General features: G+C 33.9%; 1 protein-coding gene across 1 annotated transcript in view; it reads right to left on the bottom strand.

Annotated features, from left to right (window-relative positions):
- LOC140753807 (sialin) overlaps positions 1–19,069 on the bottom strand; it is a 32,958-nt gene extending 13,889 nt beyond the window's left edge. The window contains exons 1-2 of the mRNA XM_073088596.1: positions 18,907–19,069; positions 4,013–4,139 (exon numbers count right to left, since the gene is read on the bottom strand). Of these exons, the coding sequence (XP_072944697.1) occupies positions 4,013–4,139; positions 18,907–18,931 (152 nt within the window). The 5' untranslated portion in view covers positions 18,932–19,069. The remainder of the gene's footprint in view (positions 1–4,012; positions 4,140–18,906) is intronic.
- Between the last annotated feature and the right edge of the window lie 1,111 nt (positions 19,070–20,180).

Genomic DNA, 20,180 nt, shown 5'->3' with positions numbered 1-20,180 from the left:
GCCCTTTATGGTTCGACTCCGGCAGCACTACCACCACACCTATTTCTGTCTTATAATAGCAGTGTTAAGCGCTACTATGTTCTGGTTTGAAGGTAGTGGTAAGGGAGAAATACTTTTCCGAAGCGTTCCAGCTTAGTCCGCAGGGGTAATGGCGCATTTATGACCGACTTCAGGTAGGAATATCTAATCCTATCTGGTTGATAACAGATGTCCATGGGCGGCAGAAGCCACTTACCATCAGTTGGACTGAATGCTCGTCTGCTACTCCTATAATATACAAAGAAAAAAAAAACACTCTATACGCACATTTGAATTTGTAACGGTTTAATGTGGTTTGGCAAGCGCGATCCGGCTTTGAACACCTACGCGCTTTTGTATTCAAATTATACAGTTTTTGCCCGCGGCTTCGCCCGCGTTTAAAAGAAAATAATATAACATACTAACATACATAAAACTCAAAATTCGTACCTTCAACTTTGCTAAATATCATCACTTGATCAAATGCATAGTTTACGATTCAATCCTTACTAATATCGATTAAAATAATCGATGTTTTGGGTTCAAAAGATCGATTCACCGATTAATCGATCTTAGATCGCCATCCCTAGTTTCCGTGGGATTTCCGGGATAAAAACTATTCTATGTCCTTTCTCGGGTCTCAGACTATCTTTGTACAAAATTTCATTAAAATCGGTTCTGTCGTTTGGGCGTGAAGAAGAGACAACCAGACAGACAGACAGAGTTACATTCGGATTTATAATATTAATATAGTAAGGATAACGAATAACTTATATAAAAAATACACAAAAAATAACAAACGAAATGATCGCGTCATAATAATCATAATGCGATGAGTTATTTTTGTACCCAAAGAAAAAACCTTGACGGATTCCTAAAACGATAAAAATTAGCATTTATTATTACATCATAAGTAGGTACTACAGGTTTTTAAACCTAAGTCTACGTCATTAATCATAATTATTTTATAGTCTTTTTTATTACATATTATAATAAACAATAAAATTATAAACAGAAATAAATGATGATAATGAGATACAGCGTAAAAAAATATATGATTTCTTTTTTCTGGATATAATCAATGATTCATATTTGTCGATTATTTGATTAATGGTAAGAAAACAAATTGTACTTACACTAGTTACACTGTACACTGAGATATGTAACGAGTATATATATATACTATATCAACATAATTTTAATTAAAAAAAATCTTATTTTGTAAGATGCTTTTATAAAAGATGTTCCTTTTATAAAAGCTTATGTATACAGTATGTAATTATGTTTACTGACGATACGACTGATATTTGTTTTGGCTCCAAAATTTGGTATTCTATAAGTGGAAATAGAAGCTAACCCCACGTGCCTACACCTGTATAATGACTGTATTGAAAACCAGTACCTATCTCATTATCATCGTTCTGCCGACCAAAAAGCATAATCACAAGGTCGAAGGATTACTTATAACAAAAAAGCTTTAATAGGAGATCATCCGGTTTTACATGTTTTTAATTAGGAAACTTGTAAAAAATATAACACAGAAAATTTCATCCTAACAATAAAATTTACTTTACAGTCCGTCACTGCATAGCATAAGGAAGATTAGAAGAAAGAAGAAGCAAGCGAGCATGTAGTCCACCTGTTGGTAAGTGACAACTGCGCCCCCTGAGCACCCATTACAATCAACCCCAGATAGTATTAAAGTTCTATCTGAGAGTGGTCATAAATGTATTGCTGCGCTATCTGTGAGAATAAGTTAGAACGCCCCGAAAAACTGTGTCTCCCTTACCTCTAGTGACTTATTCTTCAACCAAAACGCACTTAACACAGTTGTTATGCAGCAGAAAGGTATGGCGGTGGTGTCTAATAAAAGAATAACTCATACGCTAGTCTCGAACTAGTTAGAATCCCTAAGTAAGTGTTTTAGCTGTTTTCATAGCTTTTCATAAATACTTAAAACGCTTGTATTATTATTAAATATTCGATTGAAATTCAATAGCAATAATTGCAGGTAAGATTGCATGCGGACAGTGGATTCTCTGAACCCACCGTCGTACGAAGGCCTTGCCAGTGAGTAGTAAAAAGCAACCAAAACATCTGCTTGAATTTGGGATGTCCTGTACATTAACCTGGCTTAAGTTTAAACACTAAACACTACAGACGATACAAAAGATTTATTTTATGTAGATATTTGCCTGTGAATATTTTTTGTATGGGATCATTAAAAAAAATATTACTTAATTTACGTAAGTATGTCATTGGTAAATTAAGCATAAGCAATACAATACCTTCCTGCCAGAATTTAAATCGTGTAGGTTAAAATATGTTTCATTTAATAAAATACGTTGTATGTGTTATATTTTATAATATAGGAGTAGCAGACGAGCATGCAGTCCACCTGATGGTAAGTGGCTCCACCCATGGACATCTGTAATTAACCCCAGATAGGATTAGAAAAAGGTAGGTACTGATTGAAATCAGTTATCGCAATCGTTATTAGATTAGTTTAAATATATGTTTTGGCTCATGGCACATAAACTTAATATTCATTATTGCGTTATCATAAGAATAGTTGCATAAAGTTTTATCAATTTTAATTTTTTTCATGGTTATCCTAGCTATAACCAATCTCGCGTGTCGCTTGAGTAGTTTCATCTTATTCCATTCGCATTACTGTAAAGATTCCCCGATGTTGTATCATAAAAGTAGAATAATTTGTAATTAAGATATTAATCTGTGGATAATAATTCAACCTTTGATAAGTTAACGTGGGAACTAATAGCAGTAATGAATACCGATGCGGTGTAAACGATTGTATTCGCACTTCAGAGTCGCGCGAGCTAAATACTAGCTATAAAGCTAAGAGCTATAATGTGTTACTGAATTTTCTATATAGCATAAAAAATGTTCATGTAGCTCTATGACTGAATGGACTATGAATATTGAATCTACTTGAAGGACATACCTACATATTAAAAATTTTGCAAATATTAAAGCAATTATGTTTTTCTCTGAAAATATTTGGTAATCGTGCCCAAGAAAAACCGCGGTCGGTCGTACACTTAAGAAAAATGGCGAGGTAAGCTGGTGACGTAAAGATAACAACTTTTCAACACAGTCAAGATGTTTGGTGGCCTTGCATGGAGCTGAATCGTTAGAGACAAAACGTCTCGGCGTGTTGCTCAAACAAAAAGTCCGAAGAGGTTACACCTCAGGACGCTGTATCAAGGTTGTCGAGCTTAGAGGCTTTGTGATAATAAAACATAACAGGTATGTTAGATAACCCTAACGAAACGAGAAATCTTTTGGGGCTTTGTGATAATTAAATATAACAGGTACTCGTATGTTAGTTCGGACCTTAAAGAATCGAGAAATGTTTCGGATTGAACACAAAATTCGTCAACCGATACTTTGTAAGAATATTTAAACAATATTATTATGCAAATTGGACCCATGGACTTTAGCAAAACCAAATCGAAAAAACTGCATGGTAATATTTTTTATGATACTTGTGGAACTTTTTTCAGTGATGTGACGTCCTAAACATTCAGTCCACCTAAATTTAAGTCTAAGTGAGAGTCTAAAATTGAGTGGATACTACAGTTTGCAGCTGCAAACATTCACTATATTTTTTATCATCATAGACAGATTACTAAGCATCCTGACCACTTATGAGTAAGGGAATCTGCTAATGGTAAGTTTCCCACCAACATTGTAGAGTGCAGGATTTTTATGTTTTAGGTATTACTAATTGATTATGTATACATAATATGGTAATACCTAATATGGTAAAACCTGATACCTAAGTATGGTATTATTTTAAAATATTGTAAGAATTTCAAATTTGTAACATAAGAAAATCCAATTTAGAACAGGAGAATATTTTTACATACTAAGGGAGTCGTGCCATAAATATAACAACAAATAACACTGAAGTATACTAATGGATAATTATAATAATTGTTTACGATATGTTCATATTTTGAATACTCACGATGTAGTGGAAGAGTCATCAGGCACCATAGCGATGATGTTGACACTCATGTTGACCCTCATCATGTAGTTGACCCAGCAAGCAAAGAACATCAACACTGCGATGTTCAGCCGCGCAGGGACTGCGTCTGGAAATAAAAAATAATATTAAAATAAATAAAGGGAACGCTGGAAGAAAAATCATTTTAAAATAAGTAGTCCTTTGTACTTTGTCCCTATAATGTTTGTTTTCTATCACTTTACTGTGGAGAAAAAACTTACAATTAAACGCTCTCTACACTCACAGACCCTAGCCACACTAGGATTCCCTGTATCGTGGGCGCCATGGACGCACACATAGACGAGATGACCCAGACCCAGAACATATATCTAAATTCATCATTCATATATCTGTCAAGCCGGGGATCGAGCCCGGAACCCATGCGAGTCAGTCAGTTACGATGACCGCTCCACCACGCGGGTCGTCAAAAATTAAAAATAAATAAAAGCTCAAGAACTCTGTTAGATTCGACTATTGTAATACTATTATATATTATATGTACTATCCTACTTAGTTGTCACAAATAGCGGCGCATCTATTATCACTTCAGGGTAGCATCCCCATTCTATACAGTTACAGGCGGTAGAATCCACTTGATAAGTTCACTTGATAATTTGGTACATTAATCTCATGTTTTTTTATAATTATTTATACTTATAACTGTTATAACTTTATATAACTGCCCCGCTGGGCATACCGGTTTGTTCGCAGGGTATACGACCCCTGATCAGGCTGATACCCAGATATTAGAACTCAAACTTCACACATTAACATACAAAGAGTTGTTGATAAATTTCGAATATGTATAAGCTTACAATGGACATATAAATTTCATATAATTAACGCATTGTTTTAAATTTAATTGCTGTAACGGTTAATAATGTTACTGTTGATCAAACCATATCATGGAATGTAAGCAAAAAATAAGTAACAATTAAAATTATACACAATAATGGAAATCCAGACAGAACTGTAAACTAAAAGTATAAAAAAACGCTTTTTAAATTTAAGATGAATTGAAATGTGTTGCTACGAGTATCAACATAAAACATCGTTGATTCATTTCACATCAACAAAGCGCAAAACGTCATATTCGTGACAACATAAACACAAAACTATTAAGATCTGTATCTTGATTCTTACGGGGTGACGTCAACTTACAGGATGACGTTACCGAGATCCATGATTTTACACTCTACCAAAAGTCGAACAACGCGGCAACTTTACACTCTAAAAACATAGATAAGTATAGATATATAACCGCCTTATAAGTGAAGGAAGCCATTAAATGGCTTAAACGGCTGACAATTCTGCCAGCCATTTAATGGCTGTCATGGTGTAAAACACGAAATCGAAGAAAAAGTGCGGAGAAATATTGTTTCATTCGTAAATGATCTAGAAACTACATTTTTTTAATATTTTTCAAACACGAAAATAGACGACAGTGACAATTTCAATTGCCAAAAATGGTTACATTTTCTTGTGAGGAGTGAGTAATCTTTACTAATCTATGCTAAATAAATACACTCTAATAATAATCATTGCCAGAATTATATGTATTATTTAACCTTTATCCCATGATATATTCCATAATCAACGCAGAATACAATAACAACAACAATATTCATGGCCAACAGTTTGATGGCAATGTCGCAGCACGGTTCATCTCAACACGGAAACCGAGGCTTCAACATTCGCAATGAAGTCAAGTGCACGACCTCGTGGAGCCTGTTCGCGGAAGATAACTTTCGAACATGTCAATATGGCAGTGACGTTGAACAAACCGTACAACTAGCATTAGACAACCGGCTTGCGCATTCAAAATGCATTCATTCATTTGTCGTTTTTAAACACCGCCAGCGCCAAGCCCGTTTCTTATTAACTGCAAATGCATTGAGATTGCCTTATATTGAAACTCCTTCAGAAAAGCGAGTAAAAGGCGGAAAATACGAGACAAAATGAATAGTTAACGAAAATATATTTTTATGAAATAAATATTCATGTTTTATTCATCATAATAAATTACGAAATCAGACGTATACATGCAAGACAGAATGTCATTGACAAGACAATATATCATATGGGGTTATTAAATATACTTAAATACATATAAGCGGGTATTGTTTACAGACAAACAATACGTCTACATAATAAATGTGGTAATTCATGCCGTCACATAATTGTCAATATTAGGTGTCAATACTTCTGTGGTGTAATATAATGACCACCAAACAAATACATGTATGTGATAAAGACACTAACTTTCAACAAAGCAATAAAAAGTCATTTATTTATTTATTTATTTATTTATTTATCAAAGTCATAATTTATGATAATTTTTAATAATTAATCTATATAATGTTTTCATATCAATCGTCATTTGACAATTACTGGCTACTAGAAATTGTCAAATTTTGACCTTTGGTAAATTGATTATTAAAAACGGGCAAGCCACTAGCTTTAAACAGAAGAACGATCTTCAAAGTGTTTAATGTTTTAGATAAACCATTAAACAATCTAGAGATTGATATATTTCTAATTCTGACTAGAAATTGAGGCGACCGGAAAGCGAAAGCAGTTATCGACATTGAGCACTTGATCTAAAACTAGTTCAGCCGAAAATAAGTCGCGGTGCAAGTGAAACCGTCACATTAATAAGATCATTCGTATTTTGATTTGATTTACATTTGCATGAATACCTGTATAGATTAGTCATGCGAATAAAACATACTTTGATATGCTCAAATGTCAATCCGTTAATCTCTCAAATGATTTCTTACTAATGAGACAAAGATTTACCTAATTTATTGGTGGCTGGTTTATTGGACCGGCAGTCGTATCTCTACTACTTTCATATTTAAAATGAGCATGTCTTAATAATTTCTACAAAACAAAGTTAGAACATCAGTAACATTTTTAACGTCAATAATGACTGAAATTTATGTACCACGAGCTTTTGCCCGCGGCTTCGCTCGCGTTACGAAGTAATATTTTCATCCACTATTTTATCCCCTTGGGGGTAGAATTGATCAAAATCCTTTTTTAGCGGATGCCTACGTCATAACATCTACCTGCCTGCCAAATTTCAGCCCGATCCGTCCAGTGGTTTGGGCTGTGCGTTGATAGATCACTATGTCAGTCAGTCACCTTTGAGTTATATATATTTAGATTACTTACTTTAATATTAATTTAATATTTCTTTAACATAACTTCCATTATTATCATCAATATCATTGTAAATTAGTAAACTACTTAGTTCCAATTTATTTATCGTTAAATATTAATTTTGGATTTTTAACTATAGGTATTTAAAATATTTCTAAATAACAAATTAAAGCCATTTTCCTCAATTTAATGACTCGATATTAGATAAATATTTCGACGAGTTAACTAGAAGGCATTGCGAAAATGGCGTCAATTTGTATGCTGATGCCGAAATCTGCGTCAGTAAATAAGGAAAACTTACAAAAAAAACACAAAATCTAAAATTTTGACGCCGACCTTCATAAATATTATTTTTTAATATTGAACCTGTTTGTTAAATTTTACCTGTACATTCAGATTCAAAGGTACATTTTTTTTAAACATGTGAGCTTAGAACAAACGTAGATATATTTCGAGAGCATAATTTTAAGTGTATTTCTATGGGTTGATAAATATTAAAATTTTACACACCACTTTTCTACATTTGGCCACCATAATATATTTCTTTTGGCCATCTTATTTATTACAACTGAGGCTATCTTGAATAACGAAATCTTTTAATAATCATTGTATGAATTCGCTTTATTTACTGAGACAATTTTAAATCAACCAAATTATCGGAAACTTAACGAATTGGCTACAAATTACTCCATAACACATGGGAAAGAACACGTTCACATGACTTAATCGTGCATATAGTACATAAATACAAAAGCAAATTATATTTTCATTATAACTTCGCACAGGACCTGCCTATCATCAGTCGCACAATCCATATGATTGCGAGGTAACCAGGGCCTTTGTTAAGTTTTCATTGTTCGCCATAAACACAAATGCAAGAGCTACATACATACTTACATAAAAGTATAATTATTTAATTGCAGCGATATAAAACCTTAGAACCATGAACACATTTTATACGTATGAAACGCTTGCATAATAAATTTATAGCATTCTTCAAATGCAGTTGTAAATGCATTGTATCTTTTTATATTTTATATTATGAAAATAGAACACAAGTATGCAGTTCACCTGATGGTAAATGGCAACTGCTATCCATGGAAGGATAATCAATCCCAGATAGTATAATAACTTAACTGTAATCGGCGACAGAAGTACAGATGCATTGCTACATTTGCTACCCCTGAAGACTAACTTATTTATTTTGTTAACACTCGATATTGATAAACAATCTATCCAATTTTGGCCTACCGAAGATTGAAATTTAATAATTTCTAACAAAATTTGTCAAATATCCTTAATAAACAAAACATTAGATAGATTGACTTATTAATAAAGGGGATCGGTTGGAATGACTAAAATCAACATATAAACTGCTATAGATTTATTAATATCCTCAAACGGAATATAAACGAATCAATATAAGGTGGTAAATTAAATCAATACGTTGATTATGTAAAAATCCTCAAAAGCGTAGACTAAACTGTTTAATTTTATTTAAATGTAAAACTTTACCATCTAATGAATTCATGGGTAAAGAATCCACGTCGTAGAATTAAAATCTATTTCTAGACGGAGTAAAACAAGTTGGGATCTGCGTTTAAAATAAGTCAACGAGAACGGGTAAGGTTAATGGCAGGTGTGCTCTTTTTTGTGGAATGTTACGTTGCAAGATTGTTGCGTTTTGCAATCGATTTCCTTTGGCTCTGTTGCATGGTGATAGCATAGAAACGGTGATAGGAAACTGTATTTATGAGAAAGATTGAACTTTTGCGTACTTTGGGAAGATACGCGACCCTTTTATGGCGTATGGGAAGTAGCTGAAAAAAATATATCATAATATCAAGCTGCGTTCTTGAAGCGTGTTGTTGTAATGAAGAGACACTTGAGCATTTCATCTTTTCAACGGTAGCATCTCTGTATCTGTGGCCGAGCGCAGACAAAATTTAACCATTAAAATAAAATAAAAATACAAAGTAAAGAAGATAACGGCGGCCTAATCGAAAAATATCGTATAATCGTCATGAATAATAAAAATCAATCCATTCAATGCTATGTTTACCCCCGGAGGGACGTGACCTAAACTTTGAGGAAAACTTTCTCTAAAAAAATGTTTTGTTTTGTGTAAAATGTAATGTATTCATTTATTTCATTTGCATGCTTCACATGTCATGATAAAGGCTTAGATAATTCCCAGTGGTAATAATCAAACTTAATCCATTTTTCGCTTCTAAATCAATGACACAGTGTCGTTGACCGTTCCAGTGGGAGGTTGGTACGTTATTACTTATTAACGAGTGTCTGCAAATATTTGCGTAACGGTAGAGCCTTCTGGAGGAGTCGGTGTCCGTGTTGCGGTGAAAGTGCAAGAATGCAGGCCGAGGCGCCGCGGCGACGCCAGGATCCGACGGCGCCACTGACACTGCTCCAGGGTTGCCATGTCACTGGGAAATCAGGGGAAATTCTTTGTTTTTGTCGCACAGGACACATAACTGAGGTTCTGTAGCATGTTTGGCTACCTCATCAAAGATGATTCAGTGAACGGAAAATGCGTTTTCATATCGGATTGTCAGGGGATCGAATATTTAATCACTGTTACGCATTTTAACAGCAGTCACTTTGCTTTAGAAGTAACATTTTAGCCCCCTACCCAAGTGACTAAGTAATCGTATTTATTATAATAAATATAATGAAAAAAAACATTGGTAAGTACTTTAAAAAAATCTAATGTACTTTAAATATAATATAAGAAGGAACAGTTACATCAATACGGGGTCAACCGAAGTAATTAAAGAAATTTCTAGAATTACGCCTTAATCTGACAAGTTGACAACCCTAGCGCACCGCCTCTGAGCAAACACCTCTCCCGCTTTACCATTATCAATTAACTGACAGATATCGAACACGATACGAACTTTCGAGGAACTTAATTTAACGTAACATAACGGTAAGCTCTACTTATTCGTACTCGGTACGTGCGTCACTGATTCGTATAGGAAAATTTTGCATAATAAACATTTAAAAAACAGCGTGTGCAAAATATGAACATTTAAGTAGGTAAGGAGGTTTGTACGACCTTCAGTTTTTGTGATGCAATTTTGTGTTTTAGTAAATACGAATAAATAATAACTATAGTCGTTACAATTTAATAGGCCCATTTTGACACATGCCAGGTAGGCTAGGCTCTAAGCATGTGATATAAAAATCGATAACCAAAAAAAAACGATTTTTACGCAAATCGATTCCAACCCCACATCGTATTGTATAGATTACTTAATATTTTGTAAACAGAATATTTATTTAATATTTTTCTAAATCATCTGAATATTTAATAAAAAGGAGAAAAGAGAATAAATTCTAGTGTCATTTAAAAATTTAATCTAGTTTTGAAGATTACGTAAAGTATCGCTCGTAAACTATATATTTTTTTTCGTTTTATTAAACTACACGCTGTACCATAGACAAAATAGAGTAATAAAATAATAAAGTAACAAAATAGAGTCCTAATGTAAGCCCTTTGTAATTATTGCACTCGTTTAGATTTTAAAAGACAGGTAAACATAAGACTAATGTAGATTAAGCGAAGATGTAAAAACGCATTGCTTGTGTCTTCATTTGTCCCCGTAAAGCTCATGTATACCTACACACTTTACTATATAATTACTAGTGTAGTAATCAGTATAATTTTAATTGGCTTATTTTATTATATAACGAATAACGAACGAAAACGCTGCCAGTGCGTCATTTTAAAATCATGTAATTATTCACGGTCCGTTTGATTTGGTACGTATATACTAGACGTATATACTCGTAAGACAACGGCTAAATATAAATATATAACTAAACATTTAGATTAGTTCCAACACTTGATATACACGTTGTTATATAAGAATATATGTATTTATTTTTTCATGTTTTTTTTTATAATAATTAAGTCATACACGGAAACAAAATGTAATAAATAGTTAGGTATATACCTAGTCTCATGGCAATACGTTCTTTTGTGCATAAATTCAGGGCGTTTTGCCTGTCGCGCGTGTTTACGCTCGTATGCGTGTCCTACTTGCACGCGTGTTACTTGTATCCTAAGTAAGTAATCCTAACGTTTCATAATCATACGCATACACACATGGACCGCGAAGACACCGCAGAGAATTCACTAATGTGTGAGGATGTGACGAGGATGAGAGTGTGAACACGCGCGACATGAAAAGCGACTTCAAAATAAAATCTGAAAAGACCTGAAGTGCACATAAAGAAGCAGGCGAAATCTTGTTGCTTGTATTTGGTCACGTACTTATCTATACATCTATACATATAAATAAAATTGGAGTGTCTGTTTTTAGATAATATTGCAATAACCGCTTTTTACTACATACATATGAATATGCATACGGTACATACACCAAAATAACATTTTTTACAATTTTTGTCAGTCTGTTTATTTGTTCTGGCTAATCTCTGAAATAGCTGGACCGATTTTGACGGGACTTTTATTGGCAAGTAGCTGATGTAATAAGGAGTAACTTAGGCTACTTATATTTTAGAACTAGCTGTGCCCCGCGGTTTCACCCGCGTTAGATTTACTTTTTAACGCGGGTAAAACCACGGGGCACAGCTAGTACATACGTATGAATAAAACACTGTTTAACACGCAGATACGTACCTACATTAGTAGAGAGCAATTGATAACAATGCAACCTCATTCGTTCGACCTACATTACGTACCTGTCAAGCGACATTACTTCTAGAATAAACACAGGTACATGTCATATTCGCTTGCACAATTTCGACCAGAAATTCCAAGCTGTTTGTGCGACTGTACAGGTGCGAATCTAAAGAATAAATACATTACTGCCGGTATTAAGTTAAATGGTTAGGAGTTATGATTTATGTACATAATTATGTTGATAAAAAATAAGTATATTTAAATTACCTAGCTGTATTACAGAATTGTTTGTGTTGACATCATTAAGTATTTTATAAGTAATTTTATTCAACGACAATTTTATATTTGAGCAATCGACGTTACGGTCGGCTACTCAAGTAACATTGAAACTTCGTATTTGTTACTTTGTCAATACATCACCTGGACAATCTGCACCTAATTATTTGATATTAAAATTATTATTACGTATTTAATATTGTATATAGGTACGCGTATATAAAGTCGAGGTGACTCCCTGTTATTTAAGAATAACTGTTATTTCGTAAGGTTATTTATGCTTACTAGTATTCACACGGAACCGATTATGTGCTATTATACGTAATCGCAGTCGTATTTCTAGCATACTTAGGGCGCTTTTCCTGTCGCGCACGTTTACAGCCGCATGCGCATCCCACCAACGCAACTGAATTACGCTGCAATCTATTTGCCACTTGTGTGTCTATGAAATCTATCTATGTGTATCTGAAACGATAGGAGGTATGTTGCACGCGTGGGGGTGAGACGCGCGTTTAAACACGCATGACAAGAAAAGCGCATTAACTATGCAAGGAATACTGCAATATAGACGGTTCTTTATTAATAAAAATTGCAGTCCGATTTCACATTCATGACGAAAATTCTTTGAGTGAACGTAGCCTAATGTTAATAAACCAATTTGCAGAAACGTCGCGAATCTTCCTACCCTGTCCCAGCATTGTGGTTTGCGTTCCATTGTATTTCGAGATAATTAATAGATTGTACTTTGTATAATACTGTGTCGTTTTCATTGCCAATTTTTGCAAATCGAAACAACTAGAACAGGCAATTCTTTTCTTCTTATTAATGATATAAACTTTACCGAAAACATGTTCAGAAACATATAGAACGTGACTTCATTATTTATTAATATATTTGAAAATATAGCGCAAGAAGTAAATTAATAAAAAACAATGTCTCTTCCGATAAGGTTAGAAAGCAAAAACCCTTAAATAGAAGCTAGTATCAATCAGTCTTATCTACGAGTAGTATACGCCTGCTCTACATACAACTATAGGGAACAACTTCACACCTATGGTAAAAAGTAAAGAAATCTGGTATCAAGATGTACTACTTAAGAAAAACCTGCACTGTATCATGAACTAGCTGACCCGGCAAACTTTGTACCGCCTCAAAATCTATTTATCAAATATATTTCATTTAAAATATAGCCTATGTCACTCGTAGATAATGTAGCTTTCGAATGGTGAAAGAATTTTTAAAATCGATACAGTAGTTTTTGAGTCTATTCAACCAAACAAAGTTTTCCTCTTTATAATATTAGTGTAGATAAAAGATCTCATATACATATCATTGTGACTTCATTATAATTTGTATAAAGCACATATTGGCAATCACCGGTCCGCGGGCCGAATGTAGCCTGCCTCGGTTTAGGATCCGATCTGCGGATCATTAAAAAGTTTAAAATTATCGTCTGATGAGAAGACCTTTTTTTACCAAGACCTATTTGCTTGCAGCAAATTTTACTTTGTGCTTGGCAACTTTCAAATTGTCGCCTATAATAAGAATAAGATCCAATACCTACGGTGTGGAATATTTCAATATTATCATTTTAATAGGAAGGACATTTATTTTTGGAAAATACATTACCTACTACTGTTTAAGTACATGCCTTAATATAGACACAATATTTTTTTATCATAAACAATGAAATTTAAAAATGTACCAATATATGATATAGGTGATATGATACATTTGAAATGGCAGTAAAAAATATAATTAACGATTATTGCCATCGCCTTTGCCCCTGACCAATCCAGAGGTAATTTCAATCAGAAACCTTTCACGTCTCAGAGTAATAAAATAATAAATATAGAGTGCGCCCACATTAGTAAGAATCGTAGGCAGCTGTTGAAAGTAGTTTAGTTAAGGAATAAAATACACTTCTAGTTTTCACAGCACATTTCACCAGAAAATATTATTAACTAATTTATGTTTATATGTATGCAGATAAGAGCTATATTTTAAGCGAATTGTTTTACTCTTTTTCATTATACCTACGTGTACGTTAAATGATTTTTTATCAATAACTATTAAATACCTTTTTTGACTTTGATTATTTTAAATTCGTCTGTAAAAAATATCATAAGATGAATCGTGCTTCGTAACCTGTATTTACACAATTCCGTAGTGATAATTATCTTTTGAGCAATAATAATTTAGATAAACTAATCTTATAAGTGGTCTTAGCTCCCGGCAATAACCTGGGTAAATAAATCTTTATTTTCATACTGCCACACTGAGAGCCTTGCAAAAACTAAACAAACACGTAAGTATATTATGTTTAATAAATAAATAAATGAAATTTTATTCAAGAAATGCTTATAACTAGGTATAACAAAACATGACTAATACTAAACATTTCTTTGTATATTACTTCAATTTATGCAGTGATTTGTGCTATACTAGTAAGCATTTTAAAAATGCCTGTAGCAGGAGGCTCCGCTCTTCCATTATCTCTAACCGTTGTTAATATGAAATATTGAAGCCATAAACATATCGTAGGGTTACAAACATTTAAGGTAAAGAAAAGTTTTACATAAACATTTTCTATCGCCAATAATTTAGTTACAATGTATGATTGTGTGTGTGTGTGTGGGTGTGTGTGTTTGTGTGTGTGTGTGTGATTGTGTTATTTATTTGTGTTATATGTTTGTTATGATCAGTTGGAGGGCCTGGTCTATGCGGAGGTAATGGTGATATTTTTTATAATATTGAACTAGCAAACGAGTATTCCGTCCACATGATGATAAGTGTGCACTGCCGCCAGTCGATATTAGTGACTAACTCGACATAGAACAGTGGTTCTTCTTATAGCCAATCGCAATTGTCTTGCCACTCCTGAAGGATACGATGGTATATTATAAATCTACCGATATCCACATCTTTCCACCGCAACGCCGGTGCCTCTCCGGGAACAACATACAAATTCTACCACCTTTCGAGTTGCCTTGATCGTAGCGGTCGTTATTTTGATTTTCAATGAAATAAGTTTATTCATTAATATCAGTTGCATACCAGGCTTTCTTGCCCACATGACTCAGACAGACATATACACACATTATACTATTTACTGCTTTGGGAATATTTGAAACAAGTATTCAATTTCTAAAAAACTAACTGGTTAAAAGTTATCACTGTTATGTACGAATCTTATTTGTAGATAATGCCCAAGACGAATCACAAGCTCCAATATTTTCACAGCCATAAGAGACCTTGTCGTGTCTTGTTTTTATCATGACACGACAATTAAAGTAATTGAATATTACCTTTACTAATCTTATCAGAAAAACCTACGAAGGTACCAATGCCATACATTCAAATGTCGTTCAAATTCAAGATTATTTTAGAGGCGAAAAGCCACTTTAGAATTTTTAAAATTCTCTTATACGATTATAGTATTTAGTACATTCAAATAAATAAACGAGATGAAATGAGATAGGTATAGGAATATTCCGACAAAAAATATAGAAAACACGACCAAAAACAAAAAATCATACAGCCAAACTTTTTCCAATTCAGTAAAAAATATATGCCACCTTATAATATTTAATTTATATTTTAAGTAATACATAGTATAATATATTTATAATGAAATATTATTTTATTATTTGCTGCAATAATTACTTCACAAAACAATATAAAGAATTCGCTCTACATTATATGAATAAACTGGAATTTTTCGAAACTTGTTTTTCATATTTCAGTTTGTTTTTTTTTAGCAATAGGGTGTTATGTTATTATAGGTATATAATTAATTAATTTTATAAAAAATATCATTGCAAAATTCATTTTTAAACGACATTTTATTTTAAACTAAATCCAAGCGTAATTATACGTATAAAACTTTTATTTTATTTTATTTATTTATTTATTTTATTATTTTTTTTTTATTTTTTTTATTAACTTAATATTTGTCGCTTATAGGTATAACCATTTCGATAACCACAGATGTGCAATTAGTACACATGAAACGGTAATAAGGATTTCCAAGAGTTCTTAGCTGTAACAACCCATTGTTCCAGTTGTGCCGTATTTGCTTGTCATAAGTAAATAGTATATTATAATAAACTGTAAGTACTAAAGCCTCTATATGTTTAAGTGAACGATGAATAAAATAAATGTATATAGAAGGAACGACGTAATCTTTTTTATATAATATAGTAGTAGCAGACGAGCATGTAGTTCATCCCAGGTAGGATTAGATATTGATACATGAGGTCGGTTACAAATACACCGCTTCCCCTGAGCACAGAACACAGCAGCGCTTAACGCAGCTGTTATAAAACAGAAATAGGTGTGGCGGTGGTGCCGCCGGAGTCGAACCAGAAAGGGTTCATAGGACGTGAGTGAGAATAAAGATTTTTTTGTAATATAAGTAGCATACCAGCAGCAAGGCAGCAAGCTAGCTGTCCCATGGACTTCTATAATCAACCGCAGATAAGATTAGAGTTCTACTAAGTTAGCTACAGATGCCATGCTAATTTGCTGTTGTCCTTAAATAAGTCTTCCATATACTTCAAAGTAGAAGACAACGGCGAATAATATTGCTGTCATTGGGCAGATTGGTGTGCCAGTTGCCTCCGGAGACGCACAAAAGTATTCGTGACGGCAATTATAGGTCTTATTTGTATCATAAATGCTAAATAAAGTCAACAATGCTTGATATACAATTTTACATATAATTGGATATGAATTCTTTATATCCACCATGCAAAATTATCATCTATGGTTTTCTAACTTCATTTTGCATTACACCTCTGTACGCCTCATCTCGTTAGCGGGAGTGAGCATTGCAACTGTGAAAACGTCATTTAACTGTACACCGTAATTCCGGAGTTAGAGAAACGCTCATAACTCTACGCGTCGTCAAGTTAATCAACAGTGTAACGCAGTGGTTCTCAACGTGGGTTGGAGGCGGTGAAGCGGTTAAGGAGAATAAAGCTGATTAGTATTTTCCAATTGGTGACGCCTAAAAGAAGGAATTTACTAGAAAGATATTTACCGACCTATTCCCGAAAATTCCCATTTTTACCCGACTGCGGAGGGTAATGTTTTTCGTTCGTATGTGTGTATGTCTTATTCTTTACCTGCGGCCTTTACCCTGCGGCCTAAATGGCTTGCTGAATTTTAACATTTGGGGGAGTGACATAAGCCTATTATATTTTCAAGCAGTAGTAACTGGCAGCATCAGTAGCGCTTAAAAAAGGCAGAGGAAGTTTGAGAACCTGTATTCCAGTGGCTAATTTACAACAGCTTTTCCGTGCATTGAAAAACGCTTACATTTGGTCTTTATTCTCATTTTAAGTAACAATCGTTATATTACATGGTCTTTAGGCGACTGGAAAACATTAAATAGACGTTAGTTTCGACGATATTTGATAATTTACTCAATCGACATTGAAATAGCATGGTGAAATGTGTTCCGTTACTGGTAGTAAGGGTATTGAACTAGCAGGTGTTAAAATATTAATACATATCTACACATGTTTAGGTACATATATAGATACGTTTACTCATAAAGACTAAACAATACAAACAGTCCCGTTTTATCACGTTATTATCATCAATCCAATATTATAACAGCTTAATATTATCTAATTTAGAATGAGATGGGTTTCGGTCCCAATCCTGCATCATAATGTGAATTCATAGATTTTACACACATTTTATAACTGTTTGACAAAATCTAAACATGCACGTTGTTTTACTTTACAATAATAATTATTTTTATATGCATTTACAAAAAAATAATTTAACATACCAGGATCACTATCCTCACTATTCCTCGAATAAGCGATCTCACTAGATGGCGATCTTGTGAAATCGCTTATTCCAGGGTATCGTCATTGCAATCGTGGGCAAAGGTTTCCTCTCCTAGATAGAAGGGTACATGCCATAGGACACTGGGCTGGCCAATTTTCAAGTGATAGACTTCACATACCTTTAAGATTTTTTTTATGAATCTCTCAGGTGTGAAGGGTTCTTCGCGATGTTTTCCTTCACCGTTTAGGCAAGTGATGATTAATTTTTAATACGCACATAACTTTGAAAAATCGGAGGTTTTGAACCTCGGACCCCTCGAGAGGTCCTAAAACACTTATTTACTTAAAATAAGACCAGTCAACGCGTCATCGCCGTCATGACAAACGACGTCTTCAAACAATTATCGTCGGTAAACAGGTTTTTTTCAATTAACTCTTGCTCGGCACTTTCCAAAAATGCAACAGGTAATGTATCAGTGCAGATTTGGCTACCTGTATTATTTTAATTTAATTGATTCTGCTATTAAGCAATATTAATTAATTTAACGAGTTGATCGCTCAGTGGTCGAATTTCGACCATAATCATTAATTTTCCAATATATTTTATTGGCCTCAAACTTCATGATTTTGGTTGATGAAAAAATCGATTGACAAACAAAAGAGTAGGTACATATTGGTACTGACTAACTTGACTAACTAACTTTAACCCCATATTTTTTTACGTAAGTATGTGTTTAAAAACCTTATTACATATTTTATTCGTCGTTAGTTAGAACTGCATTCTAAATGCATTCGCTGCACGCATATAACAGGAATAGAAAAAATATTAATTGCGCGAATCTAATTGTTCTCAGTAAGTATAATGAAATCCTTGGAGACTGACGTTCTAAATTAACATTTTTCTATTTGATATATTCATTAATTAAATAGCGAATACTTACCGAAAAATTTAAAATGTATCCTCATGATTGATGATGATGTTTTAAGTAATGCACGATAATAAACACAAAAACGCACGCGCGGACGTACGAAGCACGCAGCGCGGCAAGTGGCTGTAGCGGGCTGCGCGCGCGCCTCTCTTTCTGCGACTGCCTTCACCTTCTCCGATCTAGCGGGCAATCAAATCTGCACACCTTAGCCACAGCTCCGATAGAAGGGACGTCGGACAAGGACGCTGCGCAGAAGCAATGACCGTTTGAAATGATTGTATCGAAAAGTTAGAGACGACACAGTCTTACAACGCCATGTTTATTTGTGATAGAACTCTCTGTGGTTCGACTCTGGCGGCACCACCGCAACAGCTATTCCTGCCTATTAAACGCTGCTGTGTTGTTATTTGAAAGGATTCCAGCTTAGCCTTCAGGGGAGCGGCGCATCTGTGGCCGACCTCAGGTAGGAATATCTAATCCTATCTGGGGTTGATTACAGATGTCCATGGGTATCAGTAGCCACTTACCATTAGGTGGACAACATACTCTTCTGCTACTCTACTATTATAAAAAAAATATTTTGCATGACAACGCTCCTATATAAAAGTTGATGAAACTACTGTCCCGTCGCTTTAATTCGGCACGACGTCTCTTCTGTATGGCCCGCGCCTTCGTAGACAAACAATAAAAGCCTCACAATACCGGCGGATGGACAAATCGTGTCTATCAATTTAATCAGTATTTTATTTTTGTAGAACCTGCTTAATATTTACAAGTATACTTTATATTTTAAAGAGCACATGTAAAAAATACTGTTCTTATGTAACGGATAGGTACACCCGATTAGAGCAGTTTTTATTTTAGTACCGATATTTCGCCAATTTCGATGCAACTAATGCAACTGGATTGAATACTAAAAAATCTTATTGGAATCTTATTAGACAATGATTAATATTAGACAAATTCACTTTTCAGTCACATCATACTGTAATTTTTGTAGGCCAGCGGAATTGACCACAATATTATCATTTAAAGAATATACCTATTTACGAATAAGTAAAAATATATAGGTATTTATAAGTATTTTGTATAACTCCTTGTTTTCTTATAACAGCAATATTAAGACGTTCTAACATATCCTCAGTAGGTAATAGTAACGCGGTCTGTGGCCAACTAAGATTGATATCGAATCACCCCCATTAGGTTGATTAAAATATAGTTGCCCATAAGTAACAGAGACCATTTACCTGCAGATGGGCTTTAGGTCCATTGTTATTGTTGTAGGT

Source organism: Epargyreus clarus, unplaced genomic scaffold (genome assembly GCF_041222505.1).
Source record: "Epargyreus clarus isolate Ecla_fem2 unplaced genomic scaffold, WU_Ecla_fem_2.2 ptg000027l, whole genome shotgun sequence".
NCBI classification, from domain to species: Eukaryota; Metazoa; Arthropoda; class Insecta; order Lepidoptera; family Hesperiidae; genus Epargyreus; species Epargyreus clarus.
Note: the sequence above shows the minus strand (reverse complement) of the source record. Positions and strands in the feature narration are given on the sequence as shown.